At 40.2% G+C, this 14,586-nt stretch overlaps 1 protein-coding gene across 1 annotated transcript in view; it reads left to right on the plus strand.

Moving 5' to 3' along the window:
- The window catches only part of gli2a (GLI family zinc finger 2a), a 58,053-nt gene that overhangs the window by 38,636 nt on the left and 4,831 nt on the right, over nt 1-14,586 (plus strand). The window contains exons 4-11 of the mRNA XM_058393285.1: nt 1,644-1,846; nt 3,351-3,536; nt 9,636-9,837; nt 9,945-10,143; nt 11,042-11,152; nt 11,915-12,043; nt 13,601-13,750; nt 14,328-14,492. Of these exons, the coding sequence (XP_058249268.1) occupies nt 1,644-1,846; nt 3,351-3,536; nt 9,636-9,837; nt 9,945-10,143; nt 11,042-11,152; nt 11,915-12,043; nt 13,601-13,750; nt 14,328-14,492 (1,345 nt within the window). The remainder of the gene's footprint in view (nt 1-1,643; nt 1,847-3,350; nt 3,537-9,635; nt 9,838-9,944; nt 10,144-11,041; nt 11,153-11,914; nt 12,044-13,600; nt 13,751-14,327; nt 14,493-14,586) is intronic.

Genomic DNA, 14,586 nt, shown 5'->3' on the forward strand with positions numbered 1-14,586 from the left:
GTCTGCAGCCGTTTACTGGAAACTGTACTCAGCCCAAGCTGCATGCAGGTTGGCCTCCATACAGAGGAGGTATAAATGAGGGACTGAAACGAAGCCAGGCTGTACAAGTATAATGTATCTTAGATTCACCTTTTAGATAGTCCGGCATTAAGTATAGTTCAAACTTCTGTTTAAGTGCTTAAATAAAACTGTATCAGAGACTAGTTATTGAACTGGACATAGCAACTGATTGTAATGCCTTAAGTATCATTTAAGACAAGATCATGATCTTGTTTTCTGAACTGTAGTATAAACTATCAAAACAGGTTAGGAGGCCCAGTGGATTGGGTCCTTGTAACGATTCTGGAAATATTTGTATTAACAGTCAAGACATCAGTAAAAAACACACATGCACACACACACACAAATGCACAGTTAATTAGGGGCCTTTTCTGTGGCTCAAAAGCTCCAAAAGCTGACATGTCCCTATTGGCATAAAAGTTCCTTAGCTCTGTCACCATCACCCCGCTCGTAGTCTGAATACCGAGCAAACATTTAAAGGGCTCAAGCTCTGATTTGTTACCATGGTCATTTTCTTTCTTTGTGAAAGGTAACGGGAAACAAATGTTAACACAGACTGGCCTGCTTTGTCTGTGTGCATGTCTAATTTGTTAAAGACCCAATCAAGAACTGCTGATGACCAGTGCTAAGAGTAAACACCATTCTATTGGCCACTCTTGTTGTGGCACAAAAACGTTTGCTATCGCAATTCTAAACATTGACCTGTCAGTTATAGTGCTTACTGAATACGGCTTAGAACTAACTTATAGGACAAGATAAAAAGCCAGTAAAGAAATCTGTGCCTTCAAGTAAGGATGTCTGAGCAGAGTAATGTCAGACCTGCATTAGAATAGCATGCTGGTTCACCCAGACCTCCAGGCAGAGAGTCTGATTTGTCTTTTTGTGTCCTTCCACCCTGAAATACACTACTGCAATTAAATTAGAAGAGCCATGGTGAGATCCATATATTAAGTATTTTAAAGGGCCTGTGCAAGATGAGATCAAATGGAGGCAGTAGTCTACCTTCAGGAGGTGTTACAATTACTGTCTCCTTCCTGGCTGGCTTTCCCTGGGTGGGCAGAGAGCTCAGCTACCTGTCAAGAGATGACACATTTATATCTCCACCTCAATCTGTGCGCTATCATCGAACTTCCACTCTGGAATTGTGTTCTACAAATGGGCTCAGTCAAAGGCCAGTAATTAGCCAGGCTGGAAATGTTAAATAGACATCTCTAACTAGGGAAGATACATCCCTTCCAGACATCAGCATGAACACTGATGTATTAAGTTCATTTTAGTCTCAACTTGCTCAGTGCCCACGGCCTAAAGAAAGCACATACCAATGTTTCAGTATAATAGTTAGAGGATGGGTGTAGAAAAAACGTCACCAATTTTATGGCTCTGATTCGTCCTAGATAACATTTCATCACACATGTAAATAATTTAAATATTTTATCACTGACTGAACTTAAGATATATATTTTTATTTTGTTGTGAGGGAACCAAAGTGTCTACCTGTATAGTTGTAAACTCACTGTCAATGCATGGATTTGCTTGAGGTCCAAAACCTAACTGCCTTCTCCCACTGTCTCCACTTTTTCTAGACCTGCTGGATTAGCTGGGAGCCCAATTATTTCTGATGTCTCTCTGATCCGGTTGTCCCCTCATGCTGCAGCCACGGGTGAGTCCCCATTCAGCCCACCTCATCCGTACGTCAACCCTCACATGGAGCAGTACCTACGCACAGTTCACAACAGCCCCACACTGTCCGTCATCTCAGCAGCGCGAGGCCTCAGCCCAGCTGATGGTAAGTGTACATTGAAAAGCACCCTACATAATCATAAAGAGCTTATTCACATTAAAATGGAAAGCATTCAGGTTTATGAATGGCTAGCACATTTTGCCTCTTTCTTTCATGATTATGGGGTGATGCACTAATGGTGTCTGAGTTTATAGTACAAAGCCATGCATTAAGTGCATAAAATAAAAGAAACTGTGTACTTAAGAAGGAGGGAGAGCTAATGGTTCCTTTTCTCCACAATGGCAAAGAAACTGCAAAGACCACACCACTTTGCCATGTGTAAGTTTACATAAAGGCTTATCTCTCCTGTTGTTGGAATTAATCCTGTCAAATACTCTTTGAAACCTAAAACATTCTCAAGACCTGCTCCCAAATTGAATGTGGGAAAGAGTAAGAAACCATGGAAATCTGTTAAGAAAACAAAGCCAAAAGAGAATTTTTCCCAAATTTAACCTCCCATCCTGTCAGCTTTGTTCTCCCAACCCTGTTAAGAGGTTGGGACAAGGAGGCAGAATCAAAGATAAATCACCTTCTACAGTCTGTAGGCAGTAATGGCTTTCTGCTTTTACAGTTAAATAAGCAATGTAGAAAAGATTGTGTAACTGATTAAATGGCAAGTGAGCAATGCAAATGGAGGGAATTAAGCTTGAGTGAGCACAATCTAAAGAGTATAAGCCCCCTTCCCTTTCAATAAAAAAAAACGTTAATTACTGGCATGTGTCAAATTTGAAATGTGATCATAAGCTTGGTTTACTTTATTTTCATTTATTCCAAGCCATATTAAATAGATGACATGCACTGGCCAAAAAAACACATTCAGCAAGCCAGCTGCTTTATACAGCCGTGATCCGTCAAATATCAGCTTTCATGAGTAACAGGTTTAGATGTGTGTATCAAACTGTTAATTTGCAGTGGGGAAGTCCAGTGCAGTGATCTGACCACTGATCAGACTCCCCTGAGGGCTTGAGGAGGCCAGACTCGGCCACAATCCTCAGCTCTTTGACTCTGGTCCCCTCTAGAGAGGGTGTTCCATGATACGACAACTGTGGAGAAAATAAACGCCCTTGTTCTGCCATGAATCCAGCACAAACACACGTCTGTTCTCTTTTACTATGCCATGGCCTAATTGTCTCTGATAGATCAAATGTGGCTCTAACGACCTTGAAGGCGAAAGGAATAAACCGGAACTCCCTCCTTCATATTGACCAGCATGGACATGAACTGACTGTTCATTCAGAAATAAGAGGAAATGGTGGGGGTGGAACTAATGATTATCTGACATAGTCAGAAAGGAAAACATTAATCTTTTATGTTAGATTGTGGTTTACTATGTGTAAGTGTTAACACAGGTCTTACGTCAACATCACAGAATTCCTTGTGTGTTTAAGAGTTGCATTTTTAGGAGTATACTTGTGTGGAAATAAATATATGTATATTTTTACAGCTAGAGTTGTTGGGTCACAGAGTTCACTGACCTTCAAGTGCTCAGTCTTGCATTTTTTCTTTGCAGTGACACATGAGCATCTGAAAGAACGAGGTCTTTTTGGCCTTCCTCCTCCTCATGGGACTAACCCAGCCGACTGCTATCATCTAATGGCTAGTCACCGCAGCCCATATGGAGAGCTGCTTATGCAGACTGGGGCAGCAGCTGCCGCTGCCGCTGTGCATCTACCAGACTACATCAGTCCTGTGGACAGTGAGTACCCTCTTATGATTTCTTAATGCATCGCATGTACTGTATAGAAATTATACAGTAGTCAAAGCTGGAATCAGCTGCACATTATTAAATGGATATTTTCGGTGCTAAAATCTGGACAAGAAATCTGGATGAGCCACATCTAAAACTATTTTAAAATCCCCCTCGATATGTAAATACTGTATATATTTTAGCATATATTGATCATTGAAATCTGTATTAATGTGCCAGGTTATTATTATATTATTCTATCAATGGGATACCCCAATCTTTTACAACTATCTTTCTTTGCAAGCAAAAGAATTGTGCCAGAAGAATTGTTTTATGTGATTATTATTATTAATAATAAATTAAGCTTTTATAGAACACTGGACATGTTTTGTCACCATTTTTTAAAACCAACAAGCCACACATTGTTACCTGGATTTAATCACGGGTAAGGGTGTTTTAGGCATGCTTTGCATTGAACACCTATAGGAACACCTGCAAATCACTGCAATGCATTCCCTATTGTGGCTTTTTGCTTTATTAGATCATAGATTTTGGAGTGAAAAAACAGGAATCTGCTCTAATCTGGTTATTTTTGCTGTGCTGCCAACTTTTGTGATTAACCTCCATAATACATTGCTGTATGTAATTAACTTTAGCCTACTCTATGTCTATAAAGTTTCCAAGTGTTATTATGTTTCCTGAGTGTTTGTTAAAGCCAACTTTAACAAGTGTTACAATTAACACCTGTAGTTCAAAATAAGAATGTTTGCATGTTAAAGTCATTGATAGTTGAACTAGTGATCAAAAAAAAAAAAGTCCAGAAACATGACTTAAGATTTGAGTTACAGGATGCTCCATGATGTTTCCACTTCAAGATGAGGAGGATACTTTGTTATATGTGTATAAAACATGACTCACAGTCAAAATGGACTATAAACACGAGTATGCTCAGCAATTTATGAGGTGTTTCTCTTGGGGCCTTTAATTCAGACCATGCAACAGGTGTGTTTTGTTATTACAAGTAACATCCTTACACATCCACCATAACCTTAAATGGAGTGTCTCGAAGGCTTAGTGTGAGGGGAAGGACAGCCTATGGCAGAGTTTTCATCTCTGCACTTCAGTTTCTGAAGCAGTGTTATGGCAGGTATGTCACACTCTCCTAGTGTTTTGTAATGTGAGCCAATTAGTCATGTTATGTAGTTATGAGATCTTTTGTGCTTTTAAGATGCCAATTTTTTCTTGACACTGTATTACTTAGCGTGTTATCATTAACAAGAGGCCCAGACCTGCTGACCTCAGAAAATTGTTCACCCTTACTGTTTGAAATGTATAGCAGTGAACCAGGCTGTCGATTTGGTTTTCAGGTGAATCAGGGCTGTCCGGGAACCAAGCAGGGCTTTGGCTTTGATACAAACCAAAGGGTCCACCTGAATGGTTCCAATGAAATGTAGCCTTATGAATGGTTAATATTGTGCAGAGAGGTGAATGATGGGGAAATCTGTTAAAGTCAGGATTAAGGTGACTGTTAAGCAAATTTATAGTTGCTTTCACTGGCTCTGCTCTGCATAGCCACCCAGAGGAAGTGGGTTTTCTCTCTACATTATGCCTTGTTGGCTCCGTGCTTGTGCTTCACGAATCATCATGCTTCTCCATCAAGATGGCACGCCAGCATTCTCAAATTGCAAGTTGCAATTACTTTTCGGTCCACTAATCAAACACAACCATAATGAGATGGTCATGAGAGCAGCTGCATCTGCAGCCACAAGCCCGGGCCTCCACCAAGCTGTCTGGCCACGGTTTGTGGAGTGAAACTGTTTGCACAAAAACACCCGCAAACACCAACACAGTGCAGGGCTTTTTCCTCCTACACCCATGTCTTTGGCCTTCTCCACGAACTGGATTGATGTGGTCTCCCTTTCAGCACTCACAGGTCTAGGGCTCTCCATGCTGGCCCACAGACACAGGGCACTCATTGAACATGAGTGCCAGCTAATGGCATGGCGGCCAGGCAGCCAAATAAAGGAGCTCGTTCAGTAGAGCAAGGGGCTGATAAATATGTATTGCACAACTTGTCGTCTGTCTTGGAAAGGAGAGCCGATAAAATTCATATGCATATTTAAAAATCAATTTATGCAATAATAAATTCAGCAGACCTACCAGAAGAGTGAAGCCTTGGTGACCTCAAAGTGCTGCGCCTGTTTTCACGATGACTCGCGTTTGACTATTAGCCAACGGAGGAGAGAGATTAGGTTTGAGTTTCACTGTAAATGGTTACTGTTGTAAAAATGAGAAATGCACACATGGAAAATTCTGTAGACTGTCATTAGAGCCAATATGATCTACACTGTAAATTTTTCACACAGCCTGCCTTTTCCACTGCACATGTGGGTTAGAATGAGTTATTAATTGGTGAACTGAGGGAGCAAGTGGATTAGAAGTATGGCTCAGTGATATCTAAGTAAAATCTAAGATAAGTAAAAAAAAATGTTTTTGTTCGTCAATATTTTCTCTATGCCACTATGCTAACACTGATACTAACGCTTATGCTAACACTGATATGTTCATTATTTATTTCTTTTTTTTCATACAGACAGACTCCACATCTATCATAAGTTTAAGATCACAACAGTCCAGAACCACGCAAACTGAGCTGAAATACAGTAAAAATAGTGTTTAGGCTGTCATGACCAATCAAGGCTGAGGCCATGACCTGAAAATACTCAGGACATGTTGGTGGAACAGCAGTAACTCTTAACAAAACAACAAAAACATTTTGTGGCATTTCTTGCCATGTTGTTATGATTATGGTTTCCTCTTGGATATATACGTATGTGTTGTTAGATGCCTAGAAATGACAGTAGTGAAAAAAGCTCAAAAATATATCATGACGCTATGGTTAATTTTCTTGGTACATGATAAATTGTATTAAAAATGCAATTTAAAGACAATGTTTTAGTAGTCAATACAGTTGAATATACTATGTTGCTGATACTTAGTTGAGTCTTTATTCAAAGTCTCAGATACACAAGCTCTTCCTTTTTACTGCAGCGCTTATGCAATATTTGGGCACCATGGAGGTTTGCTGCAATAGGTCTTGCAAAAAAAAGGCTGAAAAAAGTTAGCAATGGCCTTTAAGTGTGCCTCACTTAAATGCACCATGTTAGTGCCAAGTGTGGCTTGTGCCAATAGCATGTGCATAACATGTTAATTACAACCAGAGTCCTAACAAAACAACATGCAGAGAGAAAGCACAAACATTACAAAAAAAAAAAACACTGCTCCATTTCTCCTCCAAGTTCCTCAGTCCTTTTTGTGTGTAGCTACACTGAATCCAGTGCACATGCAGTGTTATGAGTCACTCAGTGATGCTGGATGACAATCCCTGCAGATGAATGAATGAATGAATGAATGTATCAATGAAGAATGAACGAACAAACAAATGAATAAATAAAAGGCTGATATATAAAAGGCTGAGTGAATCCACTGACCATATGCCTTTTCAGGGTACTGTGTTGGCTGATCGTTCCTCATCCAGCCCTAGCAAAACCACTCTCAAACTGGGTCTCTAATTGAGATGCTTTCAGAAGAACACTTGAAGAGACTGAAAGGCAAGAAGTGGGGCTTGTGGTGAACTCATTTGCGCAGTGGAGCCAACAGGGAACTGAGCTCCCATAACAATAGCAGCTGCCAAAGCCAACGTCTGGTGTCCGGCTGCAGGCAGAAACCTGATGTTGGAGGTTTTTTGAGCATAGTCGAGGGGGTTTTGAATACAGCAGTATACTTGCACATAGTATTTGTGTGCATGCACGCGCACACACACACACACATACCACTATAGTGCAACAGCTCACATAGCATATATACAGAACAGACAATGTAGGTCCTGGCCGGGGAGAAATGCTCAGGCTTGGAAAGTATCCAACACATAGGTTCATGCAGCGCTTGTGCAAAGTTGACTCTCTTGATGTTGGAAAATACTAATACTATTTCATATCAGGTTAGACTCAAATATGAAACAGTTTAGAGGTACAGTTTTTCCCAAAACTAGCCCTCCAAAAAAGCTGAAAAAGTAACTGCCCCAGAAACTTGTTGACTGGATAAAAGGTAAGAATGGATAAAAGGTACTGGATAAAAGGTACTGTTTGCCAAGGACGCTGTGCTTGACCAGTGCCAGTTGCAGCTCAGCTGCAGGAGGCCAGTGTCACACAAATGAAAGTCTACAGCCAGACGGAGGATTAACACCCACTTTATTCTAAATCTTCACAAAGGCATCCTAATTAAAGTAGTGCAGCAGATGCCTTCTATAATTGCCTCCTCTTTTTTTTAATGTGTAGAGAGTGGCTGTAATTTTACAGCCATATATTAGACCAGCTCCCCAATTAGAAAAGCCCCCCTCCCAGTTCCCTTAGGGCCTATGGGGCACCCTCAGTCGCACCAGGCACCAAAAAGCCACACAGCACCACACATCTGCTTTAGGAAACCGCTTTCATAGGAACCTGCACACCCCTAAATTAGAGCCACGCCACTCATAAAAAAAAACAGCACATCCCAGAACATATGGACCTCTATGACCTTAGGCACGCAAGACACAGATCTGCTCATAGCTCTTACTTTCTACTAAAGCAAAGAGCAACCACTTCCAGTACAGCTAGACTCTAAGACAGAAATGTAACCGAAGATAAACTTGCATTAAAGACCAATGTAAATCTCCTTCTTCTGTTGGATGCAAATTCCAGTTAGCATGACTCTTGGTGGCATGAAAAGATTTCAGTCTTCACAACTATGATTGTTTCTTTCCAGCAACTGAGCACACTTACACAACTCAAATGATGCCTGACATATTTATTTAAAAGACCTGCAGGGAGGCATTCTCAGTGGTTCATTTGTTGTTTTTGCTAACTCTACAGTTTGGAACCAACAACTTTGTTTAAAAAAAAAAACTGTGTTGAAAAAAAAAACTTGGTTGTTGAAACTGTTGTTTACTTGCAAATTGAAAAAAATAAAATCACATCATTGCTAGCTCCTCACAGCTCACTATGTTGGGTACATCTGTTTTTATGCATCATACTGTCACTTGTTTTATTTTCTAATAGTCACAGACTATTTACTACTCTAATATTTTGTGCAAAGAAGAAATGAAAAATGGTTTCCAATGCTGCAAAATACACCAGAGTACTCAATATCTAAATTCTGGTTAAACAGCAGCAATTGAAGTCAGAGGCAGGTGTTCATAGCCATATGTTTGAAATCTTACTGGATGTGTTTTCTGTGTGTTATAATATTTGTAGTAATAATCATATAGTTATCACGTATGGTGAATACTACTGAAGAGTTTAATAGCTTGTTGCTCTGCTACTGCTCTGTATCCACTTTCTCCATGGCTAATACACAGCACCTGTTGAGCACCAAACAACTGGAGCCACAAAACACACATACTGTATGCACACACAGCAGTGGCATAATAATCCAAAAGTTTCAGTGAGTCAATTAAGAAGCACTCTAAGCAAAAAAATGTTTCAACTTGGCAATATCAGTTTTGTTTTGTAAAATACCTAGAAACATTACTACTAGACAACATTGCTATTTGCATTAGAAATGTAAATAGTAATAAGTCCTTATATCATAAAAATCAGACATAGTGGTATTATAAGAAATGGAAAATATTTTAAGAAAGTTTGTTAGCAAAAGATTTTGCTATTAATAATAACACTCTTTCTATTTATAGCACCACTGGAAAACGTGCCAATCAGCTTTAATAATTAGTTTTTTCTCTAGAACAAACATGGTTCACCAAGAAGGAGTACTTTGTGACCCTTCTCAACATCATTACTCCTTAATTATGTTCAGAAATCGAAGTTGTTAAATTGCCTCTATTCAGCATGCTGCAGTGATGCAGGCCCCGGAAGATTAGTATCAGTGTAATTACTGTAAACGATTGGGCTGATTAATTATTCAGTGCAATAGTGTGAGAGCGATGCACATGATAAAGGGCGGTGAAACAAACCTCCTCCCCTTGTCCTGCACATAGCCTCGGACAGAGGAAGAAAGGAGGAAAAAGAATTGGGAGCTTTCAAAAGAGTTCAAGTGTACACTTTTTCTATCCAGTGTCCCGATTTCCAAGCCCCAGACTGACACCTAGACTGAGCCGAAAGAGAGCACTGTCTATCTCGCCTATGTCAGACGCCAGCATCGACCTGCAGACCATGATCCGCACGTCGCCCAACTCTCTAGTGGCCTACATCAATAACTCACGCTCCAGCTCCAATGCCAGTAGCTCTTATGGGCACCTCTCAGTTGGGGCTATCAGGTACAAGAAGGCCTACTGTTATGTTTGCTTGTAATTTTTTCATTCATAAGTCTGAACACTGCCTTGTAAAAATCCTAATTCCAATTCCTCTTTTCTGTTACAATCAGTCCGTCGTTTCCATTCCCCCACACCATCACTCCTGTGGCATACCAGCAGTTGCTATCCCAGCACAGAGGGCTTAGTGCATTTGGTCACACACCTCCTCTAATCCACCCCTCTCCTTCCTTCATCAACCGCCAGCAACCCATCGGAACTGCCACAGCCCACAGCACCAGCAGCAGCAACCCCAGCACAGATGCCAACCAGGTGAGCCAGCTCATGAGAGAACAGTAACCTTCACACCAACACACCAGGAAATCTATGAGCTCCTGTGATTCAGGCATGTGCATGTGCATGGAGTAATTGAAAAAAACAGCTTATATATACTTTCTTGTTTTTTTTACACACACACATATTTATATTTATTTATATATTTATTTATATATATATATATATATATATATATATATATATATATATATATATACTGTCATCTTTCCTTATGATGTTCATCGTCCAAAATCCTAAGTGTTGCTTCCACCTCTTCTATCAATCCCATGTAAACATTAAGACTGCCTAGAATGTAAACTTCCTCCAACTCACTGACCCACTCTTATATCCAGACACCCACTAAATCCATTTTCATTCCATTTCATTTTCAAAACTATAAAGTGCACACACACACACACACACATTGATGAAAAACACATTTCCCTTGCTTTTCAACAAAACCCTGTCAGTTATTGAGTTATGGAAAACATTGGCCTACACTTTACTCTAGTGGTTGGGTGGGATTTGGAAGATATTCCCCAACCCCCACTCTTTTTCTTCTTTCTCCATGAAGGAACTTTGTGCTCTGAGAGCGCTGTGTGTCGTGTTAAGAAATTCATCAGAAGATAAAAGTCTTCAGCCTCACCCGCTGTGGGTTATAAGAGAATTTATAATCTTATGAATGTACTTCAATCTTATGAGGGCACTTTAAATTGTTTAGAATCTGAGTGAGTCGCTTTCTGAAAGATGGGTTGTTTAACATGGCACGTCTGCAAGACTAAAATCTGCACGTTATTGCCAGTAACTGCACTGCTATCATGATAACTACATTTGGTCTCTTTTTGGGTTTTTTTCTGGTTCCTTCTCATCATTTCTCTAATCTTTGAACCACCAGAATGCAGGAGGAGACCCAGCAGTCAGCAGTACAGTCAATCCCATGATCACCAAGAGGTCAAAGATGAAGACAGAAGTGGATGCGACATGTCCTATCTCCCCTTGCTCTCAGGTATTAAGGCCACACATTCAAGAGCTGGTTAGTCTTTTTTGGGGTTTAACTCATCAATGAATTAATCTATTTATTCTCACGGTATTCAGTGGAATTGAAAATTAGCAATGGCTACCCATTTTCTAAATCGTATCTGTGCTGTAAACTGTACAAGAAAGTGTTTGTACTAATCTAACAAGGCTCACATACTCTTTTGATGCTCCTTTTTTTGTTTTTCTTTGTGCTGTGACTGTGTGGTGGTATGATGTGTTTGGTTGCTGACAGATATAGCAGGACAGGTTTTGGTGCCATCATACAAGCATCCACCCTTAAAAAAACTGTTTGGGTTGCTTTTAACATCACACATGGTTACCCTTAACTTTCCTTCATTTGGTACTAAATAAACCCATTGGGTTTTGACTCCCTATCAGACAAAATGAGTGAGCAGACAGGAACATTGGATGTGGCAGTAAAGCATTCCACTCGCTCACCACATTAGAGAAGGCTTGGCCCATTTAAGTTTAATACCAGAATCATTAGAGCTTAGAAGCATTCTAAACATTCCCAGACTCTGAGAGGAAAGTAGCCTAAAAAATGGCTCCAGAAACAGGGTAGAGAGTCACAATAGTGCTCAGTGAACACCTGTAGTAGCATAGTTCTACATCCAGTGTACCAGTGCAAGTACAACAGGCTCCAGACTAGCAACCAATGTTATAAAACACTTAACACATCAGCACTTTGTTGTCCTCCAGCCTGACTATGTATATGACCCTTTTTTTACAGGATCACGTGGAACTGAGAGAGGAGCTGGATAAGGACGAGTGCAAACAGGAGCCTGAGGCAGTGTATGAGACCAACTGCCATTGGGAGGGCTGCTCTAAAGAATATGACACACAGGAGCAGTTGGTGCATGTAAGTGACACTGCTGCTCTCAAACATATGTCAAAATGACCCAAAGTGATCATTTAATATTAGCAGATGTTTAGTTATAGCTCACTCAATTAGATAACTGAAAAACACAATTACAAGAGGAAATAATAGTTAACAATTAGGACTAAAATAGCTTAAAATGCCAGCCTGTTTTTATAAGAAGCCAATTCATGCTCCTGTAATTGTTCACTTCCTGTCACTGTCACATGTGGAGTTAACGAGCATGCAGATGCACACAGAGGTGCAACCAGTTGTGCAGGAACCTTCCCCTCTCACCAAGACACTTAAACACACCCACTGAAACACACTCAGGGTCTCAGTCTCTGTTCGCCCCCCTGGACTTTGACCTTGCCTGAGGCCCAGCGGTAAATCTGTCGACATGCCTGCAGCTCTGATGCGCCTCCCCCAGCCATGGCACCTCAGACAAGCCCCCCGTGATTAACAGTTTGTGCTCAACACCATGACAGAAACACTCACAGCCAGTCAGACTCTTTACCAGGACTAAAGACTCTGAGCCTGGCTAGCTCCTCGCAAAAAGTGGTGGCTCAGCAGGGGTTCAGGGGTCAATAGTAGTGGCCTCTGCTGGTCCTCCCATTCCAGACTGCCTAAACCGAGCACGTCTGAACTAGTTTAAATGTTTATATTTCAGCATATATATCAGTAACTTCAAAACAACTCTACAGAAGTGAAGACAGTGACTCAAGTGGTTGCAGGTGAGCAGTTGTGCAGGTTGTTGTCCTACAATAATTACATTTTAGAAGAAAGTAGTGGCAGCAGGTTGGAAATGTAAATTACGAGATTATTATTAAAAGATCGAAAGAAGAGACATATTACTGTGTTCAGAGACAAGAGTAAGAAGTTCTACAACTCCTCCCACATTACTTGTCCCCTTTGGCCCTTAAGGCTTTAATCTGTGCTTTCCATATAAACTAAATTACACACCTTAAGAAAAAATATGGCATGGTATTTGGTTTTATTTGTTGCAAGTAATCATTCACCATAGCTCTAAATTATGGTTTAAGTTCAGTATGAAGAACATAAGCCTGAAATTGGATGTGTATTTCTAGCCACATGCACATTACCCTGTTTAAAAAACAGAAAGAATGTATTGTACAGATTCTCAGCTATTGTATAAAAAAATTTTCAAAAAGAGAGTTACAATCCCTTCATTTGAAATATCCAGCATGAATTATAATTATATTAGTGTAGTTCATTTGAGTAAAAACAGTTTTTAAAAGGCTGGATCTTTTTGGAAGGGTTCAGTAATTTTTGTAATATGAAACTGGGGATTTCTGTGCCCTCCGGACCCTTCATGACCAGGTCTGCCACCAGAAAGGATTTCAGCTTTCTCATCCATGTACAAGGGCAGTTCCCATCACACTTTGTTTGAATGTGATGAAATGAAAGTTATGTGACCCTTGGATAGCTGGGATATTTTCATACCATAAGATGAATTACAAGCGAATTGCCATTGTCACTGCAGTGAAACAGAGTGTATTAAGAGCGCAGTATATCTCTAACACACTTCTCTCCTTACAGCACATCAATAATGACCATATCCATGGGGAGAAAAAGGAGTTTGTGTGTCGTTGGGAGGAATGTTCAAGAGAGCAGAAGCCTTTTAAAGCCCAGTATATGCTGGTAGTCCATATGCGGCGGCACACAGGAGAGAAGCCTCACAAATGCACAGTAAGTAACAGGGAATCAAGTTTACCGATTCTCTGTGCAAACTGAAAATGAACTCTAATATCTCCACCAGTATGTCAATACATGCAATTTTAGTCTCTCAAATAAAATAACATAATACAGTACAATAAGTGCAACAATAATGCAGTGTAGCGCAGCAAGCCTGACTGATCAATAGAGCTTTCAGTAGAACTTATTTGTTTATACTCTACCACCTGTTAGTTTTCTTCATTCTGATTCAGCTAACAAGTCATACCTGTTTGACTTTAAGAATATTTGAGAATATCATCTTTGCTTCTGGTTAATATTTTCTATTCCAAGCTTCATGCATATTTAAGTGGGCACAGATCCTGTTAGAATCTAAGCCTAAGATCTGAAGTTTGAAATGTGTTCAACAAGGATAATACTAAGGCCTGGGGTCTAGGAATCAGACTATTCTTTAACCTAGCTATAAGAGTTCATGTATGCTTAGTCACATACACAGAACATTAAACATGAGGACTTGTATACATAGTAAAACACCTGTCAGATCCGTTCTGATTATGATGCTGATGATACTCCTTCACTATCCTCTCTCTAGTTTGAAGGCTGTTCCAAAGCATACTCTCGACTAGAGAACCTGAAAACCCATCTGAGGTCACATACAGGAGAAAAGCCGTATGTATGTGAACATGAAGGCTGCAACAAGGCCTTCTCTAATGCTTCAGACCGAGCCAAGCACCAGAACCGCACACACTCAAATGAGGTACTGCTACTGACATTTGTACTGACATCTTTCCTCCTAGGACAAGAGAAACAAGCAAGGTTGATAACTGTATGCATTAAAAATACTGAAAATT

Source organism: Hemibagrus wyckioides, linkage group LG06 (assembly GCF_019097595.1).
Source record: "Hemibagrus wyckioides isolate EC202008001 linkage group LG06, SWU_Hwy_1.0, whole genome shotgun sequence".
NCBI classification, from domain to species: domain Eukaryota; kingdom Metazoa; phylum Chordata; class Actinopteri; order Siluriformes; family Bagridae; genus Hemibagrus; species Hemibagrus wyckioides.